The sequence below is a fragment of the Brettanomyces bruxellensis genome, chromosome 8 (genome assembly GCF_011074885.1).
Source record: "Brettanomyces bruxellensis chromosome 8, complete sequence".
Classification (NCBI taxonomy): Eukaryota; Fungi; Ascomycota; class Pichiomycetes; order Pichiales; family Pichiaceae; genus Brettanomyces; species Brettanomyces bruxellensis.
Window position 1 is genome coordinate 2,011,916 of NC_054689.1, and position 14,608 is coordinate 2,026,523.

The following is a 14,608-nucleotide window of genomic DNA, read 5'->3' on the forward strand; positions in this document are numbered from 1 at the left end:
AGACACATTACTAACGTTCGATCGAATTCAGGTATAGAAGAATATAATCAAAATGGCTAGAAGACCAGCTAGATGTTACAGATACTGTAAAAACAAGCCATTTCCTAAGTCTAAGTACAACAGGGGTGTGCCAGAACCAAAGATCCAAATGTTCGATTTGGGTAAGAGAAATGCTCCTGTCGAACAGTACCCACTTTGTGTCCACTTGGTCTCTAACGAGATTGAGCAGTTGTCTTCCGAGGCTTTGGAAGCTGCCCGTATTTGTGCTAACAAGTACCTTGCCACTTACGCTGGTGAAGAATTCCACTTAAGGGTTAGAGTTCATCCATTCCACGTTTTGAGAATCAATAAGATGTTGTCATGTGCCGGTGCTGATAGATTGCAGCAGGGTATGAGAGGTGCTTGGGGTAAGCCACATGGAACTGCTGCCAGAGTTACCATTGGCCAGATTTTGTTCTCTGTGAGAGCTAAGGAGTCCAGTAAGGCTATTGTTATTGAGGCTTTGAGAAGATGCAGATACAAGTTCCCAGGTCAGCAGAAGATCATTATCTCCAAGAAGTGGGGATTCACCAACTTGGACAAGGATGAATACCTTAAGTTGAAGAAGGAGAACCTTATTAAGAGAGATGGCGCATACATCAAGTTCTTGCCAAGGAGCGGACCTTTGGAGCGTAACTTCAAGGATTTCCCAGACTACTTCCTTGCCTAAGTTAATTCCTAACCTAACGGCTTTAAAGAGGGTACCTGCTTTATGCTCATGTTTGTTACTATTAAACTAATAAAAGGGAGGTGAGAAACTTTCTTGTTAAATCAGGTTGATTTAAATTGTATGTCGTAATATTAATAGTAGATGCATTACTGTAGAGCTGATGTTAAAATTTAACAGATGTATATTCGTTTTTATTAGTAGGATGCAAAAGTAGTTTATGTAATAATGCTAAAATACACTTTATTTTATTAATTCATTTTTCCCGGCATTCAAATATGATACAAACATACTCCAGCAGAATGACGACAACAACGACAAAAGAGACTAAACTATCCAACGCATGGCTATAACTCCAACGATTCTAATTAACCTTTTTTGGTTTCCGTCTTGAGCTTTCTGTGGATAGCGTACTCTTCTGTGAACTTGTTTGTCCAGATGCAGGTGCTTTTGCAAGCACAGCTGATGCAGGAACTGATGTTGCTACCGTGGCACATGCATGAGCTGTCTGCAGAGCAAGTTCAATATAATCATTGTAAGAAAGATAACCCCTACCGGCCTCACAAACTCGGAAGCTTTTGATCCAATCACTTTGCCATATCTGATATGTCCTCATACGATACTTTGGATTTGGATTCAAAACATTATAAAGAACATATTTTCGAGAATTCGTATACGGCCCGCTGTTTATGGACTCTATTTGGTTGAACATTCCTTTTCTTATTAGTTTAAATTGCTTATGATTGATCTTTGATCTCCGACTATAGTCGAACTTTGCCCGCGTATCCAAAAACTCATCATATCTTTCATCACAATCTTTGGCAACATCCCAGCAGTAATTACCGTACAGCATCACCAAATATATCACACCTAGAGACCAGACATCCGCAAGTCTTGGATCATAACTATGCTTTTTATCAAACTGTTCAGGAGATACATACCTTTCAGATCCACATGGACCCCGAGAAAACTGAACTTTATCCTCCCAAGCAGTTTTGAAAACAGCCGAAGTACCAAAGTCTATAATTTTTAGTTGGCCCTTTTTCGTAAGAAGAAGGTTCTCAACCTTTAAATCATTATGTGAGATTCCAACTGAGTGCAGATATGTGATAGCGTTTAAAATTTGTTTAAAGAAGCAATCACACTCAATGACACTAAGTCCATTTGTCGCTGAAATTAAAGAGAAAAGGTCACCGCATGGAATGAATTCCATAACTTGTGAGTAAGTCATAGACACTGGATCCACCATAAGATCGTAGACATTGATTATAGCCTGATGAGTTAAGCAGGATGAAATCATAAACTCACTTGTCACTCTATTACCAAAATGGTGCAGACTTTCGCCGTTTCTTCTTTTAAGCTGTTTTATGGCAAAGTAAACTTTGCGTTTCTTGTCACCATTGTAAATTTTCGAAGAAATCGAAACAGTTCCATATGAACCCTTGCCAATAAAGCCTTCAATACGTCCATATTTCTCTATCAGCGGCTTCTTATTCGTACCTTTTGCACGCATCCTATCCTTGAACTTCTCAGGATGTTCGATTTTGTCCATCATGACATTAATAAGCTTAAGCTGCTCTTTACCAATAATCGGTTCAATCAACTCATCATCAGCTTCATCATCGAAGTCGTTATTATCATCGTCATCTTCATCTTCCTCTTCATCTTCAAGATCAAAGCCATTCTGTCTTGAATTGCCATTTTTCTTTCCTCCATTCTGTTTATCTTCATCCGCCTCATCATCATCATCGTCGTCGTCTGTATCATCATAGTTCCACCTATAGTTAGTAGGATCGCTCTTTAGCTCCATTAGCTGCTGGCTATAGGAGTCTGGGAGAAGACTTATCGAATGCTCGACGGTAGTGTATGACTCGTCATCTGCATCCTTACGTTTCATCCATCCAAAAAGACCTCTGTTTGGCTTTATTGGTTGCGTTTTGAATTTAGTGTAATCATGCTCATGGGTGAGTCCATCTGCAGAAACTCTGACACGCGAACTTTTCAGCTTGAAGACCTTCTGGTTAAACAGATGTGCAGTGGAATAATTGATGGACTGGGAATGCTTGAGAGAGTTCAAAAAGCTATCATGAGCGGCGAGTGCATCTGAATTTGAGCGATTTCTTGATCCATTTGTAGACCCTGATCTTGATTCACTGCCCGAATTCGACCTCGACCCGACTGGAGAAGAGTCAACAGATGATGGCTTAAGCAACCTGAAACTTCCGTGGCGGCGGCGAGTGTTCGCACTACTTGTAGTATCACTTCGGAACCCAGAATCAACATCAGGAATCGGAGGAGATGAGCCTTCCAAAGGCACGATATTGGGCGAAACAGGCGTAGACTTTGGACTGGTAGCTATTGATGCTGAGATTGTTGCTCTGTGTCTAGGTGCAGGTCTTATGAAAGGCGATGACCGGAATTCTAAATGTTCATGCGAACCGGGATTATGGTGATGGTGGTGATGATGACGATGACGGTGGTGATTGTCTTGTGATGAGGAACGAGGCTCACTGTTACCATCTGATTCAAGAACTTTGAGTCTATCCTTTTCCTTTCTCCTTTTTTCTTCCTCTGACTCTTCATCAGACTCCTCATCTTCTTCCTCAATAACGTCATCGAGACTGTTTTCTGGAATTGCCGATCTCATTGACAACTTCGCCATCGAGTTCGAGAGCTCCTTTGTGAGCTCCGATGTGTGGTCTTTGGCAGAAATAGGCGTTTTTTTACCCGAGGCTACCACTGGAGTTAAAACTGGTGAAACAGGCTCTAGAGCCACTGCCGAATGAACAGCAGAAGATAGATGCTTTTCATTGTGATCAATTGCAGAGTCTATTTTGATTGCAGGAGATGAGGGAACCGATCTAGAGTCATCAAAGCCACTTGTTTGCAATGGTTGCAATTTCGACAAGTTTGTTGGTGAATCCAGTGTTTCCCTTTTCGACAGATGTGGTGCAAAAAGATGCTTCAATCGCTGAGACATGGAACTACTCCTATGTCTGGTGCCGACGGTTGGAGATGGCTTTGCCTGGGGAAGTGGAATGCCCTGGGAAATTGGTGTATGTAAATCATCATCTGCAATAGCGCTTATATCGGAACTCGAATTGGAAACATCGACGGCAACGGCAGGATGCTTGCAGAATTGTGAAAACGCCGGCTCTGGTGAGGGTGATGACCGTGCCGATGTACTCCTTGATGATGGATGAGAGTATCCTGGTTCCCGCTTAGAATCCTTTCGGAATAGAGCCATATATGATAATGAAGGCAACCAAAGTACCCTTCAAAAAGACACCACTTTATAAGAGAGATGCAGTATAAAAGAAAAAAAAACTAATATCGATGAGATCGAGCAGTAATGATTTATCTGTTTGTACGCTATGAAAAATACTTGGCTGATCAGAAAGTTAAACTTTTTAATCTTATACCGAGCTAGATACAAAAAAAAACTGGAGAAAAAAAAAAAAGGAGATTTGGACTCATGGATAAAGAATTATTTGTTCTATATAAGTGTTTATGAGACCGGGGGGTGAAAAATATAAGCAATACGAAAAAAGAAAAAATTTAAGTAGGGAGGAAAAAGGAACAAGGAAGAAAAAGCTCCCCCATGTTCTACTACCATGAAAAAAAAAAGCCTAATCGAGATTATGTATATCCAGAAATCGGCATGGACACGGATGGAACAGAAGTGGTATGTAATACAAGCAAAGAAAGGCACAGACAGAAGAAATTCAAAAGATGGCGGCTTACAGAACGTCCTTCCACTCCTTTTCATGCTTTTTTTCTAGCTCCACCACATTACGTTATGTTTCACATTCGCTCAGCACGGTATCTGTACTCACTTTCGTGACATTTTCCCCTTCCTAAATTTTTTTATGATGTGGTAGGTAGCCACTCTCCAGAAACTAGGAATCATAAAAAATCCAATGATTGATCCCTTTGCTCACGGAGAGAACTTTTATTAATATATGAAGGCCGGACCCATATGATCTTAAAACTTTAATTTTTATATTACATTTTCTGTCGGCGTCAATTTATTCACTAAGATTACCTCTTTGCGATGAGCAAGCAGATGCCTTTATAAAATAAACGCGACTTTTAAATTGCCATCTTGACCCACAGTAGAGCGATCATATATACTATTCACCCACCTTAAGCAGAAATGCTGAAAACAACTAGGAATTCTGGAGAAGAATGTAAAAAGTGTACAAAAATTATGAATAAGTAAAGCAAGTAAATTTTCATTTTGATTAGCCAGGGAAAAAAAAAATAAAAAAAAATATGTATCAATAAATCTGGGTCGCAATCCCTCAATTCTCCTTTTTTTTATTGTGCTGAAACAAATGGAGGCTCGATTTAAAAAAATTGAATAATACGGGACAAAAGCTGCAGTAAACAAAGTTGCGTAATTATTTCTTGGTTTTCTTTCTTTATCATCTGTTAGCCGTTTGTTGATCATACTTGTATATTTTCACAGTTTGATACGTATAAATCAATTCATACTCAATCACCAACGCAAAAAAAATTGTATAAAGCATCTGCGGTAATTAATCCCCCACAAATCTTCCAGCAAGTATAATCAATAATTATGGAATGGGGCCGTGGAAGTGTCGGAAGAGCATTGTTTCCGAATAAAGTTCGGAATCACGATAACCGTGTGATTTTCCGCCCATTCAAATAGTCGTTCAAATATTACGTCACCACACACTAAGTAAGATACATATATTTCCGCTTTTTTTTTAGGGATGGTCAATGTATGATGCCCTGCCGCACGCTTTTTTGCTGTTTTCTAGCAGGAGAAAATGAAACCGCACTTGAAAATAGAAAAAGGGGATATAATATCAGGGAGTTAAGTTACCTGCTGAACGGCATACGAGTACAATTTAATTTTCTTTTATTCTTGTACGATGCGACATGTTACATAGACCCCACTGATGTTCCAGATAGAGTATTTTAAAAAATTGCATGTTGCCAACTGGTTGATCGCTTAACGATTTTATTTGTTTTCGTATTATAAAACTAAAAAGCCTTGCTTAGATAGCAGAACTCTTAGAATTCATCGTGTTCATTAGTGCTCGTGATTTCTGCTTTGTGATTTGACGTTTCTCCTTCTTTATGACTTTCATTTTTATGATATACGAGACTTGCAACTTCCTGGTCGTAGTCATTCCATTCTGGAATTTGCCTTCTTGCCCTTTCCAACTTCGATTCCTTTGTCAATGGGTTGTTGCAAAGGTCAATTGTTCTGGCATCCTTTAAACTCTCATCACTACACCAGGTCTCACACCAAAGCCAATTCTGAGGGAGCGAATGAATCTCTAAAACATCTTGTAAATTGTTGGGTAGATCTTGGTCCAAATTACTCAACGATTTAGGATCTTTGGAGAGTTCCTGATAATGCTGTCTCAGTATATCTCCAGCTGCAAGAGATCTAAACTTATCCAAATCCACAACATATAGGGCGCTTATATGATACTTGTATTTGTCTCCTAGAAGCCTCTTCCAATATCCTTTCTTCCAGAAACGGAATCCCTCCATTTCTTTTCTGGAATCACACATAGGTGTAAATCCATACGGTGCTCCTTCCAAATCCAAATCGACGAGCTCCTTCATATCCGTTCTGCAAATTTGATCAGCATCAACAAATATAACCTTATCAAGACTCTGTGGGAAAAGAACATCCAAGAATAGCATCTTATATGCCCAAACAATTCTTTGTTTTTCTCTTTGATGCCTTAACCAAACCGGCCATTTATACGTGATGAATTCGTACTGGAAACCATAATGATTTGCCAGAAGAGGCAATTCAGCCTTTAACTTCGGAGACATATAATTTCCGATAAACCAAAACTTCACAGAATGCTCGGTGTGTTTCATCACAGAGGCGGTCATAATCTCTAACAATCTCTCGTATAAATGACCACTGGCGATACTAAATATATTAATATCGGCGTTCTTATGCTCTTCTGCCTTCTTAGTGGAAAGTACCTGATTTTTCAACTTGGACAAAAATGACGAGAAGTACGAGTTTGAACCGCCATTATTCTTCCTCTCTATATTGTGATCACCAATGATAAAGTCATTCTCCTTTCCAGACTTTTTTGAAAATACTGGGAAAAGAGTTAATCCTCCTAGATTTGAAACGCCAAAATCAAAAGAGGATATTTTACCATCTCCTATATCCAATGATGTTGAATTCAAAGACACCCCAACCAAATCGTAAATATCCGCTCCTTTTGTTTCTGGTTTAACTCTCAGACTCCATTCTCCAGGATTTGCTTTCAATTGGAAATAACCAAAGTTTGCCATTACGGAGGTTTCCTGCATTTTATCATTAAAAGATGACGAAAGTTCCAATACTAAACCTATTGGTTTGGCTGAGGGTGACACAACATCTCTAGAGTAACCTTCGATAATTATATTTTCAACTTCATAGACACCAACAACGGGACCAGAAATATCAAGTTTAATGTTATCAAGATCCGCATTTGCTTCCTTAATCCCAACAATCCATGATTGAGGCTCATCGACACTCAAAGAAAAGAGTGGCTTTTCCGGTACCTCATCAAAAATAATTTGTAGCTCGTTCTCATCAAATGTTCCATCATCATCAAATTTAACTGGGGGACGGAACATACCTCTATAAAGTCTGTTAATACCAATATTCTCCATTTCAATCTTGGGGTGTAAATGAATGACAATATCTGCAAAAGGCATTGCCTTAAAAATATCTAACATCGCCAAATACTTTTGCGCCTTCTCTGATATTGGATCAATAGAAATAGTAACAAATACTCTCGGCACTTCCTTTGCAGGTATATGAATTGATAGCTTGTCATCTAACAAGTTTGTGTCGTATCTTGGAAGAGCATCATACACAAATTCATCCTCATTTTTGAAATATATTTCACTGGTGGTCCATATTAAATACTCATAAAAGTTGTATTTGTCATTAAATTTATGTTTGGCCAATTCTAAGATATTTTTTTTGTTCTTCATAATCATGCTTAAAGCTTTGAGCCGCAGTTTCTCATCCACTTGAATAACCATATCCAAGTCTTGTTGGCTCAATAACGAATGTGAAATCCGAAGAAATCTGCCATCAATAACCATAAAAATAGAGTTCAACTGAGCATTACCGAGCTCTGAATAACTTTGAAGTATTGAAGGTATGATAATTTTTGAAGTGGCTCTAATTCCATCACTAGAAAACTTATCTATCAAAATATCAATACTCTCGTTTTTCAATTCGCTCAAATAATTGTGACCCCCAATATCAGCCAAAATCAATTTAATGTGCTTAGTACGCTGAATATATTGCAACATCTCGATAATCTGTGCTCTGAATTCCTTATTTGCAAGATCTCCAATCAAAGTTACCGTTTTTAAGGATTGCGACTTGTAGCAAGGCTTAACAGTACATTTAGTACTTTTAATTTCAAGAGTGTTGTTGTCCTGCGCAGCATGCTGTTTGAGATAATCATCTATGTTTGGAGCAGGAATCACATCAAAACCTGCAGATAATATGTTATCTGGGACTAATTTAGGAATCCTTATTTTATAAGCATCTTTATATAAATAATCCCTGAAAGTTAAGCCCAACGGGATTTTCCCATTTTGATACTGAGTGAAGATGTAATAAACATCAAGCGTAAGCTGCTGCACTGAGGACTGCCAGTCATTGTTAAATGGAAGAAAAACGCCATTTACCAGTATCTGTGGAAGTCGATCAATTTTAAAGGCACTCATGAAATTCTTCGCATATTCAATTTTTTTTGAAGTAAATGTGGAATTTCCAGGCAATTTGGCAATGACATCATCTGTTAGTTTATCTTCAGCTAAGTATTTGTTAACCTTGTGTAAAAATCGCAAAGCATCATTGGAACCGAACTTATCCTCGATAGAAAAAAGCTTTCTTGCTAGTATAGCACCATCCTTGGAAGTAAATAGAGGAATTATGCCAACTCTTTCTGGAACAAGCTTAGAAAGAATATTATTTATAACCGATAGAGTATAATATAATCTCACAGGATCAGACAAATCTAAAAAGAATATAGTGTCATAAATATTCTCTCTAGCAGGAGGAAGTTCTCCCATTTGGGGTTCAACCGAATATGCTTCACGAGACGGAACCATCTTACTATATTGATGGTCATGAGCAATGTCATTGAAATATACTATTGAGTTTTCATAATCTGAATAGTTATACCTTAAGTATGGTCTTTTCGAGAGTGCCGATTCAAACGACGAAAATTTTGATAGAATATCATTTGCTGATCGTGAATCCATGCCAATCGACTGGAGTTTATCAAGTTGCAAAACACTATTTTTTAGCATTGCAAGAAGTTTGTAGGCATCATCTTTAATACTAGGAACAATTTCATCGTTTATATAGAATCCATTTGGTATCTCCGCATATTCATCTCGAAGCACATTAAGACCAAGCAAGTGCAGTTCATGATCCGAATAATTAAGACCAGCAATTTTTGATGCATATAGTGGAAAATCAAATGTAAGTTTTGTCAATAGATCCAACTTCTGCTGATCACTTTTCGAATTTTGATCTAAAATAAACTTAGTGAATTTCAACCCAAGCTGTTTGATATCATCCTGACTTAACTTTGGAATTTCACTAACTGATTCTTTCCAAAATTCATCATCTTCAGAAATATTAGCTGGAGCTGTTATCGTTTTCTCGTCGAAATTAAGTTTTCCCTTTTGTCCTTCGGCAAGATCGCGGTCATCAACAACAATATAATCGGTTCTTTTCAAAGTAAGGTCTATTCCATAGCCAGCCAATAGTTCGGAACTTATTATTGCATCATCAGGAATGTATCTCCAAACAAAAGATAGCTTACCTGCTTTCATGGACTGATAAAGATAAAAAAAAGTTTCCCGAAACTTCTCTGAGCGGTAGTCCCCATAAAGAAAATATGGACATCCTGTATTCCCCATTTTATGATCAACTGATAATGGATGGGATCCAACGTTTTCGTCATTGCATGAAACTGTTCTTAGAGCAAAAACGTCTGTTGGATCACAATAAACATGATCATTCTGTACTATATACGACGTGTTATCTTTCTTCGCGCAATACTTATGCTTAGCCACAACATTTCGAAAATATTGATAATGCATTTCAACAGAAGGAGAGTAGTATCTGTTTGCAATTGTGTTATTGACTATCTCTCTAAAAATGTCGGAATTGATTAGCGAGAGGCCATACCTATAGAACTCCTGATCCGATAATAAATATGAATCCACAAGACTGACATCACCAACATCCATATCTTCGTCATCCTCGTCTGGACTTTGCTCATATTTTATTCCTAAAAGCTTCTCTACTAAAGGTTCATATAAAGTTTCGTTGAATTGAGCAATTGATTCTAGTACAATTAATTTAAATGGGACTGCCTTCCAATTGGCAGCAACAGATATATCAATTGTATTGTTTGTCGTCGAGGCTTTACAAGCCACGAGTAAGACGGTCAGTATCCATCGAATGATATGAATAAAATGCATATCTCATATACTCTAAGTATCCGAAGATAATTGAGTCATAATAAGGAGTTCATTTAAATATTTGTTTATTGAAGAAATGTATGTGTGAATATAGATCGATCACAATTCTAGCGAATCGTAAATTTCGATGTCAAGCTATTTTTTTTTTTTCTTTCATTTCTTTCGAAGATCTTGACATGAAATGATTCACGAGGAAAAAAAGAAAACGAAAATGGTAATTGATTTTCAGGTACATTTTTCGTTAGATAAAAATCAAGATCCTATCGTGCAACTTGATGTATTTTTGTATCACTGCTATTACATTAGCTTAAGGTTTATCTGCTGCATTCACAAAGGTTATCCAATATGATACATATTTGTTACAGGTCAGGCATGCGGCCTGTAGCTCATATTCTTCCCATACGCAACCGTATTCCTGTATTATTAGTCAACCGCTTCAACTCTATCTTGCAATCATCAACGTATGATGCCGGTAATAAGAGCAGTACTAATGGACTTGATCCAATTAACACGAAATCGGTAATGGGCGAAAATGTTGAAGACAGTCCTTCTTCAAGTATCAAGCAGCTGTACGAGATGAATAAATCGAGAAGAGATGAAAATGTTCATATTATTTCAAAACCGTCTGAAACCGCTGAGCAAAAGTTTGAGTCGATGAAGCAGGCAAGGATAGAAAAAATAGAACGTAATATAGAAAACCTTGCTACACCAAAGCAGATGAAATCATATTTGGATCAGTATATTATTGGACAAGATGAATGCAAAAAGATTATGTCGGTGGCCATCTATAATCATTATCTGAGAGTGAATGATAATTTGATCCGACGCTTGAAAAAATCAAGCTTTAAAAGGGGTAATACAGGGGCTGCGATATCGCAAACATGTGATAGTAAAACTGGCATCCCCGGAAGCGAAGAAAGAGCAAAGTTAGCCCTTGAGTTTTCAAAAGGTTCCTCTTCAAAAGAGGCACCGAAACTAGATAAAACAAATCTCATATTAATTGGCCCAAGTGGTTCTGGTAAGACTCTGATGGCCAAGACAATCGCAAGAATTTTAAATGTTCCTATTGTCATACAAGACTGTACATCCCTAACGCAGGCAGGATACATTGGTGAAGATATTGCTGATTGTGTTCAGAAGCTTTTCAATAGATCAGGTCGCAATGTTGAGGAATGTGAAAGAGGTATTGTTGTGCTAGATGAGGTGGATAAGCTTGCTCATAAAGTAGATGCATCCTCATCCAAAGATATCTCGGGTGAAGGTGTGCAACAATCATTGTTAAAACTTATAGAAGGAAGTCAAGTTCCTGTTCATGGAAACATTAAGAAGAACACTGCTTTTGCACATACGAATCCCGATGAAGATGAGAAAGTCATTGACACATCCAATGTTCTTTTTATAGCAATGGGTGCATTTGTTGGTCTTGACAGAATCATTGCAAAAAGATTAACCTTGGAGCAATCAGACAGCGAGGATCATAATGATGGAGATTCAAATGTCCATGATCATGTTTCTGATACTAAAGAAAGTATGAAACCATCCTCCTTAAACAGAGTTATACCTGGAGATATTATTAAGTTCGGCATGATTCCTGAGTTTATCGGAAGACTTCCAATTATTGCCACATTGAAGAACTTGACGGCCGAGGATTTGGAACGTGTTCTTGTTACACCGAAGAATTCTATTATACAGCAATATAGGTACACTTTCTCCAAACTGGGTATAGAACTTGCAGTGACCGGACCGGCATTGCAATCAGTGGCACAATTATCGTTAAAAAATGGTACTGGTGCGAGAGGATTGCACAGTATACTTAGCAAGCTTTTGCTTTCTGCTAACTATGATTGTCCAGGAAGTAACATTGCCTTTGTATTAATTAACAAAGAAGTAATTAAATCGTTTTCCCGTTCCTGGCTTTCTGGAAAATCATTGGAAACTTTCAAACCAAAATACTTTCTTTCGGGAGAAAAAAAGGAGTTCATGAATTGCATTCATAAAGAAGACCCTATACTTGAAAATAAGTTGCTTTACCACCTAATTTGACAGGAATTATAAATAGTGTACATACCTACATCTTGCAAAAAGGGACTGCTCTTTTTGCCTACACATAGAGTTTATAATCTTTATTTATCTAATTAATAACTGTGTTTACATTTGTCTTCATTTGGAGATTCTATAAGATACTAATTTGAAGGAAAATACACTTTGGATATTATGACAGTTGGTAACTAAGCATCTTCGATGCTATGGCATTCATTCCATAAACTAATGTCTGAAGTTTTTGGGGCATAATTTGATGAGCATATTTTAATACATGAATACATTTGCCATGAATATATGCAATAAGGTCGGAAGCAGCATACATTTCAGTTGAGCTTAATTTATTAAAGGCTTTCATGTCGGGAAGGTTTTGTGGATTATTTTAGATAATCATCTTGAACTATACTTAAAAAAAATCCTCCACGTAGCTTACACTTTATTCACTTTTTGTAAATGCAACATATAAGAATTAGACTGTCAACAGGAATCGCAACACTACCTTAAAATAAAAGAATCAAACAAAAGATAAGAATGCTAGTAAAGTATGCAATAATAAAGGTGACGTTGGATCAATTCCATTTATGTAAATCAGTATGTATTTAGTTACGTCGAATAATCGATTCAGATGTTTGACCATCCCTGCACAAATTGTAAAAAATACTTCAAAAAAATGTGAGCATATGAGGGCGAGGCGAACCTAATAACCAGCTCCACAAAGAATTATTTTTTACGCTATCTCCTCTCTTTAAAGAAATCAGGTACCATAAATAATAAGAGGAATACACAGTTGGTCTTATTTGAAGCAACTAAACAGTACAAATAAGGTGCTTTCTTTCGTCATGTTTACGAAAGCTTTCAACGGTGCGTTAAAGTCGCGCAGTCGAAATTTTAGACTCATACGACCACTAAATATTCATTTAAGATATGAGTCAAGCTCATCCAGCCCTCCACAGCCAGCTACACTTGGTAAAAAGAAGCTGACATTGCTTGAGCAACAGCAAAAGCAGCAGAAAGAGAAAGAAGAGAAATTGAAGGCCGATGAGCAAGCACAATCTCGTACAAGTGCAGAAGGTAACAGTTCAAATAAAAGCGAAAGCAATAGTATTCAAAAGAAAATAATAAAGGAAGGGTTCAGTAATATCATTAAAGTTCCGGATACCGATCACATACTTCCGCAGGATATTCTGTTAGATAAGTTATTTCAAGGATATGGGCCGTTGACGGTTCCAATTCAGCCACAGAAATTTAGGAAGAAGTCACGGACGGTACTTTGTGTTGAACTTGATCAAGGCGATGATCCATTTGATGCGCAATACCAAGAAGACTATGATGAGGGATATCGGTCACCATTTGCATTTAATCTCAAGGGCGAATCACCGAGATTCGAAATTTCAGATCACAGTTTTAATGAGGAGGAGACCATCCCTGATGATTTCGAGAGCGACATAGATAATGATCCTGAGGAAACAGAGGAGTTGAGTTTACTAGATAAATATTTTAAGGCCAGCAAGAGATCCCATGGACGCAAAAGATTTGTGTTTAGTAAGAGCAAACCGGATAAAGAAGACGAGGAAAGTTAATTAACGTATTACCTTTCCTGGCTTCACTACGCTTTTATTTTCGACTAGTATTCATAGTATCTGGCTGTGCTAATAGACCGCTTTATCCAATAATTTGCATATGCATTACCTTGTGTTCAATTGCATGCGAAAAGGAGGCCCTCTTCTTCGATATTTTAATTTATGATCTTTATCCATCACTGTACTCTCCGCGTCCTTACTTCGAATATTCCATTGAGTATTGCTTTTATTATATAGGAATTAGACATTACCTATCATGTTATATTTAAGAAGATTCGCCCGCATGTATATACAGTTCAATGAAAGGCACTGCAAATTGAATCACAGTTTTAGAAAGATTCACATTTATTTGAAGACAGATTTGTTCTCTCGTTATTACTGCTCTCTTTCCTTCTGTGATAACCATTCATGAAAACGGTCCAATTAGTTTTTACTTTTTTGATTTTCTACTGCGAGGTTTTTCACAAATGGAAGCCTTCCATTCCTTGGGACCAGTCTGTTGTTAGTGTGCGCTAATGTTTAGTTGAGTTACGTAATCTGGAATGCCAATTTGGTGAACGGATGTGAAACTGATTTGCAAAGTGTTGTTGGTCTTTAATAAGGATTGAAGAGGAAAGCAGGGAAAGTTTGTTAGACGAAAAAGTGGCGGAGAAGAGATAATTCTCATTGGTTGATTTTCTAATTAGTAAGTAATCAAACAATAAAAATCGAGAAACTCGAGAACTCACATGTTGTGAAATTTTTGTTCATTTAATCACTTCTGTGC

At 37.4% G+C, this 14,608-nt stretch overlaps 4 protein-coding genes across 4 annotated transcripts; 2 read left to right on the forward strand and 2 right to left on the reverse strand.

Moving 5' to 3' along the window:
- Positions 1–1,070: 1,070 nt before the first annotated feature.
- Positions 1,071–3,953, reverse strand: BRETT_001108 (uncharacterized protein; the record flags this gene model as incomplete). Its single annotated transcript, XM_041279665.1, has 1 exon — positions 1,071–3,953. The coding sequence occupies one exon, from the start codon at positions 3,951–3,953 to the stop codon at positions 1,071–1,073; it is 2,883 nt and encodes a 960-aa protein (XP_041137879.1).
- A 1,796-nt stretch (positions 3,954–5,749) lies between these two features.
- On the reverse strand, positions 5,750–10,222 carry BRETT_001109 (uncharacterized protein; the record flags this gene model as incomplete). The annotated part of the gene is made up of 1 exon (XM_041279666.1): positions 5,750–10,222. The coding sequence occupies one exon, from the start codon at positions 10,220–10,222 to the stop codon at positions 5,750–5,752; it is 4,473 nt and encodes a 1,490-aa protein (XP_041137880.1).
- A 372-nt stretch (positions 10,223–10,594) lies between these two features.
- BRETT_001110 (uncharacterized protein) lies at positions 10,595–12,265 on the forward strand (the record flags this gene model as incomplete). Its single annotated transcript, XM_041279667.1, has 1 exon — positions 10,595–12,265. The coding sequence occupies one exon, from the start codon at positions 10,595–10,597 to the stop codon at positions 12,263–12,265; it is 1,671 nt and encodes a 556-aa protein (XP_041137881.1).
- Positions 12,266–13,101: 836 nt separating this feature from the next.
- Positions 13,102–13,842, forward strand: BRETT_001111 (uncharacterized protein; the record flags this gene model as incomplete). The annotated part of the gene is made up of 1 exon (XM_041279668.1): positions 13,102–13,842. The coding sequence occupies one exon, from the start codon at positions 13,102–13,104 to the stop codon at positions 13,840–13,842; it is 741 nt and encodes a 246-aa protein (XP_041137882.1).
- Between the last annotated feature and the right edge of the window lie 766 nt (positions 13,843–14,608).